The sequence below is a fragment of the Crinia signifera genome, chromosome 6, assembly GCF_055691185.1.
Source record: "Crinia signifera chromosome 6, ASM5569118v1, whole genome shotgun sequence".
NCBI lineage: Eukaryota > Metazoa > Chordata > Amphibia > Anura > Myobatrachidae > Crinia > Crinia signifera.
The window spans coordinates 250,490,221-250,508,701 of record NC_139222.1 but is presented as its reverse complement, the minus strand read 5'-3'; the positions used below and the strand labels follow the sequence as shown (position 1 = coordinate 250,508,701).

The window sequence follows — 18,481 nt, the reverse complement described above, 5'->3', positions numbered from 1 at the left end:
AGGGCAAGGTACAGGTGGGAGACATTCTTCACAGGAAGAGGAGCAGCAGAACACGAGGACATGCACTGAAACTAGAGGGAGGAAGATTCAGGGGAAATGTTAGAAAGAATTACTTCACAGAAAGGGTAGTGGATAAGTGGAATAGCCTCCCATCAGAGGTGGTAGAGGCAAATACAGTAAAACAATTTAAACATGCTTGGGATAGGCATATTGATATCCTTACAAAGAAATGAGGATCTACTATGGTTTGAGGTAACATGTTTAAAAAAAAGGGGCAGACTAGATGGGCCAAGTGGTTCTTATCTGCCGTCACATTCTGTGTTTCGGTTACCCCTTTTCCACTGCTGATGAAATCCGAGTCATTTCCGTGATAGCCCGGGAGTGGCTCAGTGGAAAAGGGTTAACTTGGATTAAATGACTAGAGAATCCAACTGGGCCAGCTTGCAACATTGGTCATGAGGGGGACTTACGGGGTCTACGCACGCAGTGATTTAAGGGCATTTTCAAAGCGATCTTACTAGATTGCTTTGAAAATGCCCCTACATTGTTCCGTGTGTAGGGGCCATAGCAATGGGCTGGATATTATGCATGCTGGATATAAATCTCTTAATCTCCAGTCAGGGCCAATGAACACTGGCCCCGACAGATCGCTCAGCACACAATGCTGGCACATCGCTGAGTCATTAGCCCGACATTGGGATCCCGACTGGCCGAACTCAGACAGCGGGGCAAGCGCAACAAAGCTCCCTGCGGGCTCGCTACGCTCGCCACCTATTCTATTCTCCCTCTATGGGGGTCGTGGACGAGGGAGACTAGCCGGTGGCCGTAGGAACCCATTGGGCGGTATTCAATGAGGCTGATTCGCCGTGTTTTTATGGCGATTTTGTGCTGTAAGGCGAATTTCTGACTAAAACGGTGAATCACCCTATTCAATGACCAGATGGCGAATACATTTCAAGGTTTTTTTCGCCATGATTCACCAAGTAGCAATCGCTATCTTTTTATGGTGAAGTGGAAGGTGAACTTTAAAAAAAAAAAGTGTTTTGTTTTTTACATTTGGTGTCAAAAAATCTGGAATTTTATTCTGAGGAGGGGCATGCTATTATTATTCATGTGCTGTAAGCACATGAATATATATTTAATTAAATATTATTTTACACAGAGCAGCCAGCAGGGGGCCGGAGCCGAGCCGCTCATGAAATATTCATATATTCACTTCACCCGATCATTACATATTCATGATCGGGTGTAGTGAATATACGCGGTCCCCTGCTGGCACCCCCAGGGGGCAGCCTGTGCTGCCTGGCACCCGGGGAGCCCACCTCCCCCCCACAAACGTTCTGGGGCAGGCAGGGAGACTTCCATCTCCCTGCCTGCCACCGTCCTCAGGCTCCCTGCGGCGTTCGCGGCAGGAGCTCAAATTCGCCGGTCAGGGGCAGCGAGCCCCTGACTCGTTGAATATCGGAGCCGGCGAGGCTCCGGAACGCGGCGACCAGTGGCGAATGTGCAGCGAATCCTAAACAGGATTCGCTGCACGTCGCCGGTATTCACATTGAATACCGCCCAGAGTGTCAGGGTTTTGACTGTCGGGATCCCGATGTCGTGGTAATGACTGTCAGGAAAGTGTCTGGCATCCTTCCTAACTTGTGTGGGAAACAAAAGTGACTGATAGAAGGGAAAGGATAAAAAAATACAGAGACAGCCCAGTTAGCATTTATTTTGGCCAAAACAGTTACTAATTTGACACAGAACCTTCCAAGTTTCCTACATTCCTCAGCAGACTGCAAGGCATTGTCTTACGAAACACTATACACCAACAGCAACAGGCAAGGGCTGGTTACTAGCATGTGTTTTTACGGACAAGTTGGCTACAAATAAAGTTAATTTATCGATAAGTTTAAAGATTTATAATGTTGGAATAAATGCAGGTGCCAGATGTGTCTGGACATAAAGATGCATTTTGTGCAGCCTGAACATCGACATACATTGTGTCGACCACTATACATTGGCAGGACTTAGGCCGACATGAGTTTTTTCCATTTTTTTGTGCTGACATGCAGTATTTCATACACTACCGCCATCCACTAGGGTGTGAAGGGAGAATCTAAGTGTGCCGAGCGCAGCAAGGCACCGTGCCCAAATCATGGTGAGCGCAGAGAGCCATGTGAGGGGACCCAGTACACTTGCGTCGAAATTCAGTACAAAAAAAAGTGAAAAACTCATGACCTTCCCATTGTTGATCTAATGCTTGTGTCAACCTTCTGACACTGTCCATCTATTTTATGTGTCGACCTAAGCCCAAGTTGACCCAATGTATGTCGAGCGTCATAGTGTCAACACTATGACCTATACCCGAATATGCTCCAGTTTTACAACAGGAGAGAACAGGGTTCTATGCATCAAGCGCATGCAAAATGACAATGTAGTAGTAAATGCTAATGGTTACTTGCCTACTTTCCCAAAATGGATGGGGGGGCTCCTAAAAATTGAGCTGCGTTCCCTCCCCTCCTGGCTCGGTGGGCTGGCCAATAGAGATGGAGATGGTAAACACTCCTACATTGGTAACACCAATGACATTTGTGGTAGCCTAGGGCTGACTAGCTACTCTCCTGATATCCAACTAAACATGGCATCTGAAGCATTGGATTTCCCAGACACGCCCATGACACTCCCGTAACCCTTACAGGGCAATCAGTCTTAGGATAGGCTGTTTTAGGGCGGAGACAGGGAGGCGACTTAAAAGGGGCCATTTCCTGTGCGCGTTAAGCGAGCACCAGTACTTGAGAGGCCATGTTTAGTTAGATTTGCTAGAGTAGATCCTAGGCTACAGTAAAGATCAATGGTGCAACTTTGAACTGCTCTCAGCTAAGTTTGCATTAACTCTTGCCCCAGGTTATAATCTGCTGCTGTAGCTATAATAATTCTGCATTGGGTAAACCAATATTGGTTTACAGGACAATCTAGTATTACCCTGCATGTTTCATTGTTCTGTCGAAGTTTTAAAAAAAACGACTACGATTTTCTTTTATGAATGTTTTATGCAGAAGTGTAATATGTATTTTTACGTTATGAAATGTCATTTAAGCACTATTTTCTCTGTTTGATTCACTACTAAACATTTTATGCAATACCCATAGTTGGCATACTTAATGTTTAGCATCCTATATGCGCCTATATAGACATTTATTGGTACTTACTCATCTTTGTGGCCACGTTACATTAGTTAGCACAAAAGAATTTTCAGCGAGGGAACCCTCCTGTGTCCACGCCACCAACTATTACTTTAGTAAAGTTGTGGCAAGCGTAGCGAGCCACCGAGCCCGCGAGGGAACAGTGATGCTCAGCAGCACTACATAAGTTCAGTAGTGTAAGCGGTAGCCGCAAAGATGAGGAAGTACCCATCTATAATATGGACAAAAGGACTGGTCACCCCTTTTATTTATTTATTCAGGGATTTCAACCAGACCTGTTCCCACAGTGTGAAAATTTGCCCCAGCTGGATATTTCACAGTCAAATATAAGTGATATCAATAGAAAGTGGAAGCATTTAGGAAGAACAGCAACTCAGCCACAAAGCGGAAGTTCATATAAATATCACTGAGCGGGGTCATTGACTGCTAAGGCACAAGGGGTCCGATTCAGGATCACTTGCAGGCTATCTGAGAAGGCAGACACAGTGCCGCCGTAGTTTGGCTCGCAGCAGCTGCTTGTGACATCCCGCAGCCCCGTGAACAGCCCTGAATACAGTCCAAATATGCCTCCGTTGTCTGAATTGAGCCCACCGAATGCCGCTTTGTCAGACTGTGAAAATCGTCAATGCTCTGCTAATTCCATAGCTGAGGAGTTCTGAAATTCCACTGGCATTAATGTAAGTACAAAAACTGTGTGCTGGAGCTTAATGGAACGAGTTTCCATTGCCGAGTAGCTGCCTGCAAGCCTCACATCACCAAGTCCAGTGTCAAACATCAGATGGAGTGGTGCAATGCACGCCAACACTGGACAGTGGAAACATGTCCAGCGGAATGACGAATCGCGCTTCCCTGTTTGGAAGTCAAATTGGCAAGACTGGGTTTGGTCAGTGCCAGGAGAATGTTATCTGCCTAACTGCATAATGCCAACTGGGAAGTTTGGTGTAGAAGGGATAATTGGATGGGACTTTTTCAGATTTGCGCTATGCCTCTATCTCCATTGAAGGGAAATCTTAATGCTTCAGCATACCAAGTGATTTTGGACAATGCTATGCCTCCAACGTTATGGCAACTTGTCTGAGCCCCGCTGAAAAAAAATCAAGGCCTATAAAGGGGGCCAGATGCACCAAGCTTCAAAAAGTGATGAAGTGGAGAGTGATAAAGTATCAGCCAATCCGCTCCTGTCAAGTTACAGGCAAAGTTTAAAAATAACAGTTACGGTACCCAGATACGCTGAGATGTGTGCTAGGTGCGATTTGAGCAATACAATTAGTGCTTTACAATTTGGACTACACTATAACAGAGAATTACAGGGTGCATGCAATCTACTTTAAAAATACCTGCCTGTACATTCTTTTTAACCTTGCGATATGGACTACGTTGGAGTGCGCATTGCAAAGCAAAATAAACACGGCGCGATTTGAACTAGAAGCGATGAGATATGAACTAAAAAGTTCAATAACACGGTGTGTGTGCACCTTCAGGAGCTGATTGGCTGATACTTTATCAATTATTTGAAGCTTGGACCATGTCTTTATAGTCCTTGCTTTGTGCAGTGGGTTCAGTCATTAGTATGAAAGAACATGATTGGCCCTGCCAAGAGCCCTAACCTCAACTCCATCGAGCATCTTTGGGATGAACTGGAACAGAGATTGTGAGCCAGGGATCTTGTCCAACATCACGGCCTGACCTCATAAATGCTCTCCAGTATAAATGGGCACAAATTCCCACAGAAACACTCCACAATCTTGTCCAAAGCCTTCAAAGATGAGTGGAGGCTGTTATAGCTGCAAAAGGGGGGACCAACTCCATAATAAAGTATACGTATTTGAACACAATGTCATTACATTCCTTGTTAGACATCCAATATTTTGTCATTATAGTGTATAGCTACGTATATGGGGGGGGGGGGGGGGGGGGGTTGTGCAAGAAAATGGATAAAAATGGAAGATAAACACATCTCTCCGATGGTTTGAGTACAGCTCTAATGGCTATAGATCTGCGTATATACACGATCTGTACATCTTTCTCTGCATTGTTACAGTGCTCACTAATACCCCTTTTCCACTAGCAAAGATAACCTGGAATTTTGCGCAGGGAGGCGCTTCGACCTGGGTTTTTTGCCTGTTGAAACGCATCCCAAGGAAAAATCCCAGGACTCCAACCCGGGTAGTTACCAGGGTTGAACACAGGATGCTCCCATGTTCAGGCGCAGTGGAAATGGGTATCCCGGTTCGATGCGACCCAGGTCCCGTTCACTGCTATGTAAAAGCTGCCACTGGGAGATCCTCTGATCTCCCAGCACCGCCTCTGCCACACCTCCCGATGACATCACCCACCCGGCATTATGCCGGGTCGGGAGACTAGTCGGAAAGGGTTTGTAAGCCGGGCCGTACACGGGTACAAAATCCAGGGTGCAACCCGGCTTGCATACCGGAAGAGGTGTATTAGCCACAACATGATTACTATGTGGCCAGTGGCAAAACTTGTGGGTTGTGGGCCCAGGTGCAAAAATATAATTTGTGCCCCTCCTCCATCCCAACCCAAGTTCACAATATGCAACACGGCAGTGGGTGACATGGAGAGGCAGATTGAGACAGGAAGAGGATGATAGGGACAGCAGCGGGCCCCTTTAGTCCTCAGGGACCCCGATGCACTGTACCAATGGTAGTTCCAACTCTGTATGTGGCAGTAGTGTGGGGGCAGGCACAGTATTTCAGAAAATGGGGACATGAAACCAGTTTTCATAGCTTCCCGAGACCATTGCTTAAGTCCTTGGACTTTACTGGCCCCGGGACCGTGCTTACAGCAGCCATCCGGAGTAAGCAGAGGGTTACTAAGATGGACAATGTCCATGCAGATGGTCCGATGATGCAGCAGCCTATCAGAGAAGCTGGCAGGAGGAATCTATTTACACAAGACACCTCCTGCGGCTTTGACATATTTCAGCACAGCCTATGTGTACAAAGATTTTGTGGCTGTGCTAATGCGCCCATATCTAATGAAGACCTTTGTCTATCTGGGAGCCATACATGTTTTTCCATTCAGAGAGATTTTGAAAAGGTCATTATTTAAAGCAGCATAGCGAAGAGAAAAAGTAAAACCATGTGCATACTTAAAAAAGATATTCAGAGGAAAATGGCATGGAAACACCAGCGATGGCAACTTATTTACCAAATACAAAAGGTAGCAACATTATGGGGTATATTCAATGCCTTTTAGTGAGCGGTGATGGTGACCAGTGCCGATAGCTCGCCGTCAGAGCTCATAGGTCAGTATTCAACTGACCCACTGCACTCACCGTTTCCACCTCGCATTTTAGAAATAGTAAGGTGGAAAATGCAAGTGCAGGCCGTCAAAACAGTGAGACTCGCCGCTAAAGGCAGCGGGCTCACTGCATTAGCTGCAAACCTCATCATTCAGGGGACTCTGATGGTGAGGAGTCCCCCACAACGTTGAATAGGGCGAGTCGCCAGCACGGGGGTTTAACAGCGAGGATGGCTTGTTTTCGGTGATTCTCACCGAAAACAAGCCATCCTCGCCATAAAAACCCCTACCCGTCTGCATTGAATACACCCCTAGTCTTCTCTTGCAGACATGTCAAGCAAAGACACAAATCCAGAGCAACAGTATCAAAGGCCTGTGCATTCTTACAACAGCAAGGTAACCCAAGCTCCTCCAAATCCCCCTAGATGAACAGTATGACATCTTCTGCAAAGTTGTATCACAGAGCCAGTAATAGGAGATACTGGGACGATCCAGAGTTGGGAGCAAAGAAAAAAAAACGTGCAGAGAGGTTTATATTTGAGAGGTGTCCAAACTCAAACAGATACATTGCAGTGTAAAAAAATAAAATAAAATGATATATATATATATATATATATATATATATATATATATATATATATATATATACTCAGCCTGATAGAAGTGGATAGGCCACAGAAGGGCTGTAAGGGACCACGGTCTCTGGCTGTAGTGGAGCTACCAAGCTGCCAATGATGGATGGCATGCAAGCCTGGGCCTGCTGGGTCTTGTAGTTCCACCACAGTTCGAGAACCCTAGGCTGCATGTGCCTGGTTAGGAGGGGTGCTGGGTGCATATAACCTGGGGATGGGTACATGGACGTGTGTCCCCCTCACCTCATCTTCCAGCAATGTGGGAAGAGGCTGGAATTCATAGAACTCCTTACAGCTTTCCTCTCCTTCCTCCTCCTCCTCCTCGTAATACTCCGACACGTCTACCTCCTCGGCCTCCTCCATTCCCCCAGCAGCACCTGCCCGCGCCTAATAACAGCGTTGCCAGGTCCCCGGTTATTGCAGCCAGATCGTGCGGAGAGTGTCCCAGGCGCCCCCACTGCGCATGCGCGGCGACTCGCAGTTTCCGCATCTCTGCTAATCTCAGCGTCTCTCCCGTCACCTGGTAACGTGACGTCAGTGGAGGCCCGCCTGCTGCCTGGGGTGTCCCGCCCAGCAGCGCCCTCTGGCGGCCGTATGGTTTGCAGCAGCAGCAGCTCTGTGTGTTTATGCTTCTCATAAAGAACAGCAAGATGTATAGTGTAGTAATGTATTGTAACTTGTTGCTAGGAACAGAACATGCAGATATCACTGACCTTGCCACAGAATGGGTTATATTTTGTTGTTTTAACCAAATAAAGTCTGAGCCCATCATGATGATAATTTATTACAGTACAGTCAGGGGGTGATTCAACAGTGATAGGATGGATGCATTGCAGTGACGGGAGCCAGGGGACGGCCATTCCACGGGCATGCGTTTATGGGCTCGTTAGGCAGCGAACCAAACTGAATCAGGCCCAAAATCTGTTCACAAACAGGCCTTAAATATGGTACACTTTAGGGGGGATTTCAAGAGCAACTCAAATTATTTATGTTCAATGTAATAGCCAAAACCAGTGATGGTGGCTGCCAATCATAAAATGTGTACAAACAAAAGCCAGTCTGGTCCATCACCATGGGCGGGATGTACTAACCGGAAAATGCGGTAAAACACCCGTTTTACCGCATTTCCCTATGTATTAAAACCCTGCCTCCCCGTCAACGCATTGTAGGGTATTGCAGCTGCCGGGAGGTGACGGAGACCCCCGCAGACCACATCACAGGTATCGCGGGGGTCTCCGTCACCGCAACCCAATGCTAGCCGCATATGTTAGTACATATGCGGCAGCATCGCGGCGGCTGTTACGCGAAGGGCGGCGATGTATATTAATACATACCGCCCCATAAAACTAACCCTAATCATAATCAGAATCAGCTTTATTGGCCAGGTATACTTGCGTATACTAGGAATTTGTTTTCAGTTTGCTGTGCAGCAGCCAGGTGGGTAACAAGTAAACAGCATCCAGTATAAACAATAAACAATATAAACAGGTGGGGGAACATGTACAGTCATACAGAAAGTTATTCTGAGGGGATACTGTGTTAGATTATGTGCAAAGGGTTATGGCGAGACTAGACAGTTCACAGTTCACATGAGTTCACATGTCAACAGGTGAACCGCTTGAGGAAAGAAACTTTTAAGGCTTCTGGTGGACCTGGTGGAAATAGCCCTGTAGCGTCTGCCGGATGGCAGCAGGTTAAACAAGCCATGGCCAGGATGTAGTTGGTCCTTGACTATCTTCGTTGCCCGCTTCTTTGCTCTGGACAGGTACAGGTCCTGGACAGAGGGAAGGTCCGTCCCGATTATCTTCTCCGCAGTTCTCACTACCTTAAGGATGACAGATAAACACAATTTACTTAATTTCATATTTTTCTAAATTTTTTTTTTTTTGGCCTAGGGGTGGCGTGAAAAAATTCTGATACTTTAGGATGCCGTGACTGCCTTAATAAATAAAGAGAATTACAAAGAATATTTAAAAAACTTCTATGCATGGTGCTGCGTGCCAGTAGATGGACAGATATCCCCCGAACAGCCAGGTGGCAGCACCTGGGGTACAATCAGAATGATCATCCCCTTCCTCTCCCATAACATGTGCAGTGAGAGAGAGAATACTGTACTGCTGCTTCTCTTATCTGCCATTGTCCATGCGCTACTGACCTAAGCTTCCGCTGCGCCCCTCCCACTGGAAGTAGTAGCTATTCCCTCCCCTCTGCACCCCTGCCCTGCCCTTCATAGTACCGTACATATACTTCACCTACAGTCTGGTGGATTAAAGGCTACCATTAACACCTAACCAATTAACAGCGCCCAGCATAGCAGCAGGGTTACCGGATCATTCATCTTCACCAGTTCTGTCTATATATGCTGCTCAGTAAATTAGATTTGAGATTATGGCTTGCTTCCATCTATAGGCCACTTTGCACCACCACCAGGGCCGGATTTGTCACTAGGCCCGTGAGGCACGGGCCTAGGGGCGGCACCTTTTATGGGCGGCAGCTGTCCCCTGCACCCTTTGAAGCTTTATTTTTTTTTATATAGTCCTGCGGACAGTCCTGTGCTTCCCCCTTCAATACCACAGAAGCAGTCCCCTCCCAAGCTCCCACCGTCCCATGCTTCCCCCCGGGGGCTGGTGAGAGAAAGACCGGCCTCAGCTGATGTCCCGCCCCCCCTCCAGTGCTGCTGGTCCCATGCTCAGTGCTTACCCTGGCCTCCTGCAATCCTACTCCCGCCAGCAGCACCTTCTTAGTCCCGCGATCCCGCTCCAGCAGAGCAGCTGCAGTCACGCTTCGACCGCACCGCCACCTCTCCATGCTTTCCCCCGTCAGCGCTTGTGAGTGAGAGCTACCAAAGGCAGTGACTGAGCCGCGGTCCCATTGTACTACTGCCAGCAGTGCGCTACCTCTGTCCCACGCTCCTCTCTCCAGCTATTATGTCATCTGCTCTGCTGTGAGCTTACAGGTACCTGTATGTGGGGAGGAAGGGGGACGGGAAGTCTGCGTTAGCAGGGGAGGGAAAGGGGGGCGGCCAAGAATGTTGTGCCTATGGGCGGCCTAACACATAAATCCGCCCCTGACCACCACCAATTGTGTTGTGTGGTGGACCTTTATAGACCCTTTTCTGCAATACATTATAGACCATGCAGCATTTTGAGGATTTTTGACAAGCCAAGATCTGTGCAACAATCTTCAAATTCCGCTTTTGTGTTGCCATTCCGCACCTTGCGCCTAATTCAAACTGATCTCTCTGTGCGAAGTTGCAGAGGACTGCAATCAGATAGCCCCAGTTAAACCCGCCTTGTGCAAGTCTGCAAATGTCTTGTGAATGGATCGCTGGTCGCAGGCCATCTGCAAATCCATACACAACTAACTCACCCTCAGTGCAATGTGCAAGCTCTGACCCTTCCCCAACTCTGCGACAGAGACAGGCTGATCGAGGCTGGAGCTGACATCACACGCCATTCCTGAAAGCGTCTGGCCACGCCTACATTTTTCCTGACACTCCTAGAAAATGACCAGTTATCACCCCCCCACACGGCAGGTTTATGCCAGTTGCAAGGGTAATTCGAAAAGATTGAATCTCTGTTTTTCTCACTGTTTGGACTTGCAAATGCATGCTAGGATCCACAAGCGCAGTTGTTCGATTATCCATAGGCTTGCAAATTCGCACAGCAGTGATCAGGTCTGTATAACCCCCCACTTGTTGGTAACTTAACATTCCTGGAATTAATGTTCTATAAATTGTGCTGGAAAGACGCCAATCAGTTCATTTAACGTTGTGGCGGAGTAAGAGAAGGCCAAATTCTGCAACATTTGCAGTTGTATAGTTGTATAGTTGCCTCTCTAATATAGAGCTTGGGGGGCATTCAATTCGGGATTCCAGCTGTCGGAATTTCCCGACAGTCGGAATCTTGGGACATTTTAATTTCTCTTGATTGTAACTCGACAGACAGAATTCAGTGTTCCAGTGTCGGAAAGTCAGATGATTGGAGAAAATGGACGCAGATTAATGGAAAACAGAAGTGAATTCGACAATCCGTGGCAGTTTCAGACAAAACACTTTTTAAAAAGTCTGATCTGACACCCTTCAGTGCTGTCGTTAACTAATTGAATACTCCCCTCAATCTGATGAAAATACTATTACTACTAGGTGATTCATCGCGCCCTACGGGCGCTCTTCACACCGTCGTAAGGGGCTGCGCCCCCTTAATTTGTGAACGTTTGTATTGTGAGAAATATGGTTAGAATTGTATGAAAGATGCCTGTATTGCAACTTGAGTTATAGGTGAAATGTGTTAAATAGAGAGCATATGATGTGGAAGGGGGTGTGTATTGTTTTGTTTAATTAAAAAGCGGTTACAGAGAAAGATGTACACTTGATAGTGTGGATGGTACAGTGACATTTGTGTGTGTGGGGGGGGAGGGGCTGTGTGTGCATGTTGTTTAGGTGTGTGTCTGTGTGTGCAATAGTATAGTAGGGTGTTTTTGAGTCAGCGGCGCCCCACTGGCGGAGGTCACGACACAGGAAAACAGGAGGCTGGGTAGTGATAGGGGTGTGTTGGAATAAGGGGGACTAAAGCGGAGGGTGGGAGATACTGTGCAGCTTCTGCCAGTGGGTGAGGGTCCAGCGTGGCAGTACAGGATGGTGGCCCTGAGTCAGTGTCTCCTCCTACTGGGTGGGAGTTAGGGTGCATGAGAGCAGGAGGCTGGGCTATGAGGCATGATAGGGGCATGTGGGCAAAACAGCGTCAGCGACTCCCCAGTGATGGAAGTTATGGTTCAGGAGAGCAGGAAGCTGGGTAGTGATAGGGGTGTGTGAATATACAGGGGACTAAAGAGGGGCTTAGGGGTGCCGTAAATTGCAGGAGGGGCACGGGGGTGCCGTGAATCAAGGGAGGGAGGGGGCGCAGGTGTCCGCAAATCGCGGGAGAGGGCGGGGGTCCGCAAAGCGCGGGGGGGCCGGAAACGCGCGAGGGGGGGTTGTGAATTGCGGGAGGGGGGGTGCGCGGGGGTGACGTGAATCGTGGGAGGGGGCGTGAATCGCGGGAGGGGGGTGCGCGGGGGGTCCACGATTTGCGGGAGGGGGGGCACGGGGCTTGATGAATCAACCTAGTTGGTTATATATTCTTGTAGAAGGATGGAAGGATGTTGCTGTCATTCAGAATGCATTTACATAAACAGTAATAGTTGCAGTAAAAGATCTGACTTAAAGCACCTACAGTAAAACAGAACAGGTGTTATATATTATACAAAGAATTGGTTGATGATGTCTAGGTTGACGTGCACATAGTTGTCACTGGAAAAAAATTGCCACAAGAAAAAATCAACACAGAAAGGTCAACACATGTAAATGTTGACATAAGTGTGACACCTCATTGGTGTCCATGTCGACACATGAGAATGAATATGAAAACATTCAAAAAAAGAAAAATAAATCTTCAAAAACTCATGTCAACCTTTTTCATTGTCGACCATAGCCGTGTCAGTGTTTTGCATGTGCCATTTAATCCTGGGGTTGCCGTGAATCACGCGGGGGGGGGAGGGAGGAGGTGAGGGGTGTCCGCGAATCACAGGTGGAGGGGTCGTGGGTGGATGCCGTGAATTGCGGGAGGGGGGGTTGCGGGGGGTGTGGGTGCCGCGAATCGTGGGAGGGGGGGGGCGCAGGGGGTTGCAGTGAATCGTGGGAGGGTGGGTCGTGGGGGCGGGGGGTTGCCGCAATAACAGGAGGGGGGGGTCGGGGGGGAAATCGCGGTAGGGGGGTACCGCGATCCGCGGGAGGGGGGGCCCGGGGGGTTGGCGTGAATCGTGGAAGGGGGGGTCGCAGGGTGCCGCGAATCGCAGGAGGGGAGGGTGTCAAGGGGTGGGGCCGCGAATCTCGGGAGTCGTTGGGGGTGCCGCGAATTGTGGGGGGGTGTGCTGCGAATCGTGGGAGGGTGCCGCAAATCGCCACAAGAAAAAATCAACACAGAAAGGTCAACACATGTAAATGTTGACATAAGTGTGGCACTTCATTGGTGTCCATGTCGACACATGAGAATGAATATGAAAACATTCAAAAAGTGAAAAAGAAATCTTCAAAAGCTCATGTCAACCTTTTTCATTGTCGACCATAGCCATGTCAGTGTTTTGCATGTGCCATTTAATCGTGGGGTTGCCGTGAATGGGGGGAGGGGGAGGGAGGTGTCTGCGAATTGTGCGAGGGGGGGGTTGCGGGGGGTGGGTGACGCGAATTGCGGGAGGGGGGTCGCGTGGGGGGGGGGTACGGCGAATCACGGGAGGGGGTCGCTGGGGTGCCGCAAATCGCCACAAGAAAAAATCACAAAAAGAAAAAAACACAGAAAGGTCAACACATTAAATGTTGACATAAGTGTGACCATGTTGACACATGAGAATGAATATGAAAACATTCTTAAAATGAAACATAAATCTTCAAAATCTCATGTCAACCTTTTTCATCGTCGACCATAGCCGTGTCAGTGTTTTGCATGTGCCATTTGATCCTGGGGTTGCTGTGAATCGCGGCGGCTGGGGGGGGGGTGGTGGGTGGTGTCCACGGGAGGGGGGGTGGCGGGGGGGGGTGCCATGAATTGGGGGAGGGGGGGTCGCGGGGTGGGTGCTGCGAATTGCGGGAGGAGTGGGCGCGGGGGTTGCAGCGAATCGCGGGAGGGGGGTCGCGGGGCCGGGGGGTTTGCCGCGAATCACGGGAGGGGGGGTAAGGGGGGGTGCCGCGAATCACGGGAGGGTCGTGGGGGGTGCAGGGGGGGATGGGCGCGGGGGGTTGCAGCGAATCGCAGAAGGGGGGGGACGCGGGGTGCCCCGAATCGCCGGAGGGGGGGTCGTGGGGGCTGGGGTTGCCGCAAATCGTGTGGGGGGGGGGTGCCGTGAATTGCGGTAGGAGGGGTTCGCGGTGGCGGGGAGCGCGCGATTCGTGGGAGGGGCCCCGTGAATCGCGGGAGGGGGGGCGCTCACCTGGTGTGTCTGCTGAGTAGCTGTGTCTTTGCTGGGTAACATGGGGAGGCAGAGGGTGTCTGGCACTGTGCATACCTCCCAACATGAGTCATGACCCATGCCAGGAGGGACACAATGCTCTGCCGCTGGACTTTCTTCCTAATGTATGATTACCTCCATCTGTGTTGAACTGGTTAATTGATAGGAAAGGTGCTTCAACACAGGTGATGGCAATCATACATTAAAAGGAAAGTGCAGGAGCAGAGCAATGTGTCCCTCCTATGACTGTGGGCTCACTGGGCTGGTTCTCTGTCATGTGAGACAGCGGCTCCACCCAGCGTTAGAGGGTCAGACACACTTTGAGTGACAGATGTAGCCAAATATATAAGAGATGTCTATGTTTTCAGGATTGACATGTTGTTGAATCAGATGGTGACATTATTAGACTGTTTTAAAAGACATCTTCAAGCAAATGGCATTGGACAGTGCACGGAAGAGACTATACTGTACGACTTGTTTACAAGTTTTATTATAGAAAGGAATGTTCTAAACACTGACTGATGTAGAGTAAATGAAATATATTACACGGCTCAGGGGATTAAGATTTTGTAAAAGATGAAGAAGCAAAACAGACTAAACTAAAGCGAATGTTCCACAAAGTGCAATCTTCTTTCCAGCAAGCAGACACTTCTGTGACAGTGACCATGACAATGACCCACATACATTGCATTCCATTCACACAATAGATCATCCAGGGAGATAGGCGAGATACATTTGTGGAAAGCCGGTAACGAGCAATATATCCGGCAGTGATTTTAATCTAAGTCTTATTTTCTGATGTTCAACCTGACATTTCATTTTATTTATCAAAATATCACAATAGGAGAGGCATTACTAATCTTCTGCCATTTTTTAAGTCAACTCTTATCAATATCATATGCCAAAGACTATTCAGATCAAATAAACATTTAAACTAGGGCCCTTATTAAGAGTTGTATGTTAAAAGCATTATTGTTGCGTCTGACGAGGAAAGACGCCTCCTGACGACATCACAGATACGAGTGCTGTGTCTGAAGTCACAGCATTGAATCACAATTACAAACATCAGTTGCACTGGAAATCAGTGTCCACAACTCAGATCCTGGACTTAGCACTCCGAGAAAATGGGGGGCACCCATAAATGACTGCAGCCTGTCTATAATATAATATATATATATAATAATATATTATAATATATAATATTTGTACACATACCATCTGGTAAATATACAACTATGAATCAGGCTATACTGTAGATTCTCTTATTATCTAGGTGGAGCGCTCCATGGTTCAGTAAAGATGTAACTCATACTTACTAATATTCTGGCTGCCCAAAACAGCGGAGGAAGGAGGAGTTGGGGGCGTGGGCCGCAGAGGGGAATGATGCAGGCAAGGGGTGTAGTGGGAGTGCCTGCAAAATCCCATCATCACAGACCTGCCCCCACTCCGCAATGCTGAGATTACTGGCATTGCGGGACAGGGGGAGGGGCCATGATTATGTGTGTTCAAGGGGGCCCAGTGCCAAACATACTTAATAAGATTTTACGAGGAAGTCAGCAAGAACTTAGATAATGGAAATACTGTAGATGTGGTCTTCCTGGATTTTGCTAAGACTTTGATACTGTGCCAGATAAGAGGTTGATCATTGAAATGGAGGAATTGGAACTTGGGGTAATAATCTGTAGATGGTAAAAAACCGGCTGCAGGATAGAGAACATAGGACCTTATTCAGGTTCCTTTGTACGGACCCCCTTCGTTCACAAGGGGTCTGATGTTTTGCGTCTGCACATGTGCAGGGTCATTTCTGTGCATGTGAAGATGCAGGGTGCGTGCGCCCACGGCAAACAAACTGTTTGGTGGGTGCAAGCACCCATCCTTGCGAGCGGAGGGAGTGGGGGGCATGGGAAGGCAGGGTTGTCCATTAGCATATGGGAATGCCTAGCATTTCATGGGCGTTCCCATGAGAATGCTGGGCGTTTTCATGCTAATGGGCCGATGGAGCAGGGGGCCGGCAGCCGGGGGCCGGTCCCCAGCATCCGGGGGCCGGATGAAAAATAAAAAATTTGCCACATTAAAGTGTACAATTTACTCAATAAATCGTGAAAAAATATAGGTGTACATAGAAATACAATCAAGAAAAGAAAGTAGGATAAAAAAATAAGTTCTGATTCAAATTGCTAATTGTATGAATGGGGGTGGGTTACGAACAGGGCCAGATTAACAATGGGCCTGATGGAGCTACAGCCATTTTGTAGCTGAGGGCCAGGGCTTTCCAACGAGCCTGGCCCCACGGCGCTAGCCTCCCGGAAACCGGAGATACCGCCAGGCAAAACTGGAACATTTTCCCCATAGGATAACATGAGACCCGCTAATTCCGACCCGCACCCAGTTCAAACGGCATCACAGAAGCTCGAGGTTGATCTTAGTCTAACCCAAATTGCTGGGCCTTCAATCTGATACCAGGCTGGTCCATATGGGTTAATTGGTTCTAGAGATATTGCGGGTAAACCTATTTTTTTTTAATTTCTGAAATGTAATTTCATGGCTGTTCATGTAGTTTGAGTACAGATTTCACTGAAACCAAGTGGTCCAGTTTTACAGGACCAAAATCATTTGAAAATCATTTGAAGCCAACATGTAAATGGGACAGTTGGTTCCGAAGATATAGCTGCTTGTTTAAAGGGGAAGGGGGGTAGTTTCCTCTCCTCCTCCAGAAAATGCAGGGACTAGGCTGGTGTAAAAGGGGCCAGCGTGGGTAAATCCCTGCATTTTCTGGTGTGAAAGGGGTATAATTTCAAATAGCCGGGACCTGCATTGCTCTGAATACATCCAGGCAGCCACCTGTTCTCTGTACTATTGTGTTGCATGATTTGTATAAGGGGTATATGGTGTGGTAAACTTAGGTGACCACATAAAAGTTGCTGAAATGTTGTCTACCAAGTTTTGGCTTTCAGTATTTTTTTTATGACTGGAGTGCCGCCTCACCCCGCAAGTATTTTAGGACATCGGCATCCTGAGGGTGCACCTTTGGAGGGCACCCGCCAATATATCTCCCTGCATTTTTCCTATGCCAGCCTCCTGCTTTTTCCAGGCATATATATTTATTTGATAGTATTTACACAAAGACACACCCATGAGCAGACCACCTAAACACTGGTCATGCCCTTGACATTATTAGGTGCTGGCCACAACCCCTATTATTGCGCATAATAGGCCCTTGATGATTTTCAGCTCCAGGCCCATTTAGACCTTAATCTGGCACTGGTTACGAATCAAATTTATAGATGGGGGTGTCTGGATATTATGGGCTTAATGGTGTTACCACCTACAGGGGTCCCCAATTGATGGGAAATTTTCACTACATTGTCACCGTCACAGTGTCACCATAGTGGGATTCCCAATTGGGGTCCAGGTGGTCTTTTAGGGACCCGTTTACAATCCCATAGGTCTCTTCTCCTGGAGCCTAAGGTCTCCCCTCAGTGATAGTCAATCACTGAGGGAGGCCCTAGGCTCCAGGAGAAGAGACCTACGATATTGTAAAGGGGTCTCTAAAAGACCACCTGAACCACAATTAGGAATCCACCTACGGTGACACTGTAGTGAAAATTTCACCATTAAATGGGGACCCCTGTAGGTGTACCAAACATCAATTAAGCCCACAATATCCATATCCCCCACCTATAGATTTATTTTGAAACCCACCCCCATCCAAACAATTATCAATTTGAATCAAAATTTATTTTTTAATCCTACTTTCATTTCAATTGTATTTCTATGTACACCTATATATTTTTTTCACGATTTATTGAGTAAATTGTACACTTTAACGTGACAAATCTACATATCAGTCTCATTGTTCAACTTCTTTACACTCATAACATTCAAACAAATACAGGCAGCGCTCATGCCCATCGACCAAACATTATCTATGAACCAAAAGAGTCTGGGAAACCCTTAAGGCAGAGCAGTGCCTGATATCCAACTGACTAACAGGGTGAGTGCAGTGTACCCACTTTGTATTGATCAATGGGTGCATTGGCCAGGACAAAGTTTTCTCAGTGCTGCCGGCCGGGGAGCGCAGAGACAGCCTGGATGACTGGAGAGACATACATTGGGGGGAAAAAAAACCGGTACATTCGGTACAGTTTTTATTTGTCAGTACAGACTGACTATTTTTTATGTGTTCTGTGTGTTTGTGTGTGTTGTACTGCTTTTGTGTGTGTGTTGTAGTGTATGTGGGTGTGGGTGTTGTGTTGTGTGTATCTGTCAATGCGTAAGTGTGTGAGGTGAGCTACGTATATACAGTATGTGTGTGTTGTGTCTTTGTGTATTTGTGCAATGTTTAAGTGTGTGTGCTTTGTGTATGTTGTACTGTTTTTGTGTGTGTGTAGTGAATATGGGTGTGTGTTGTAC

General features: G+C 47.7%; 1 protein-coding gene across 3 annotated transcripts in view; it reads right to left on the bottom strand.

The window, feature by feature from the left end:
* The window catches only part of KNDC1 (kinase non-catalytic C-lobe domain containing 1), a 121,363-nt gene extending 113,797 nt beyond the window's left edge, over positions 1–7,566 (bottom strand). For all 3 annotated transcript variants that reach the window (XM_083149307.1, XM_083149309.1, XM_083149308.1), the window contains exon 1: positions 7,331–7,566. In XM_083149307.1, coding sequence (XP_083005433.1) covers positions 7,331–7,450 — 120 coding nt within the window. In that variant the 5' untranslated portion in view covers positions 7,451–7,566. The remainder of the gene's footprint in view (positions 1–7,330) is intronic.
* Between the last annotated feature and the right edge of the window lie 10,915 nt (positions 7,567–18,481).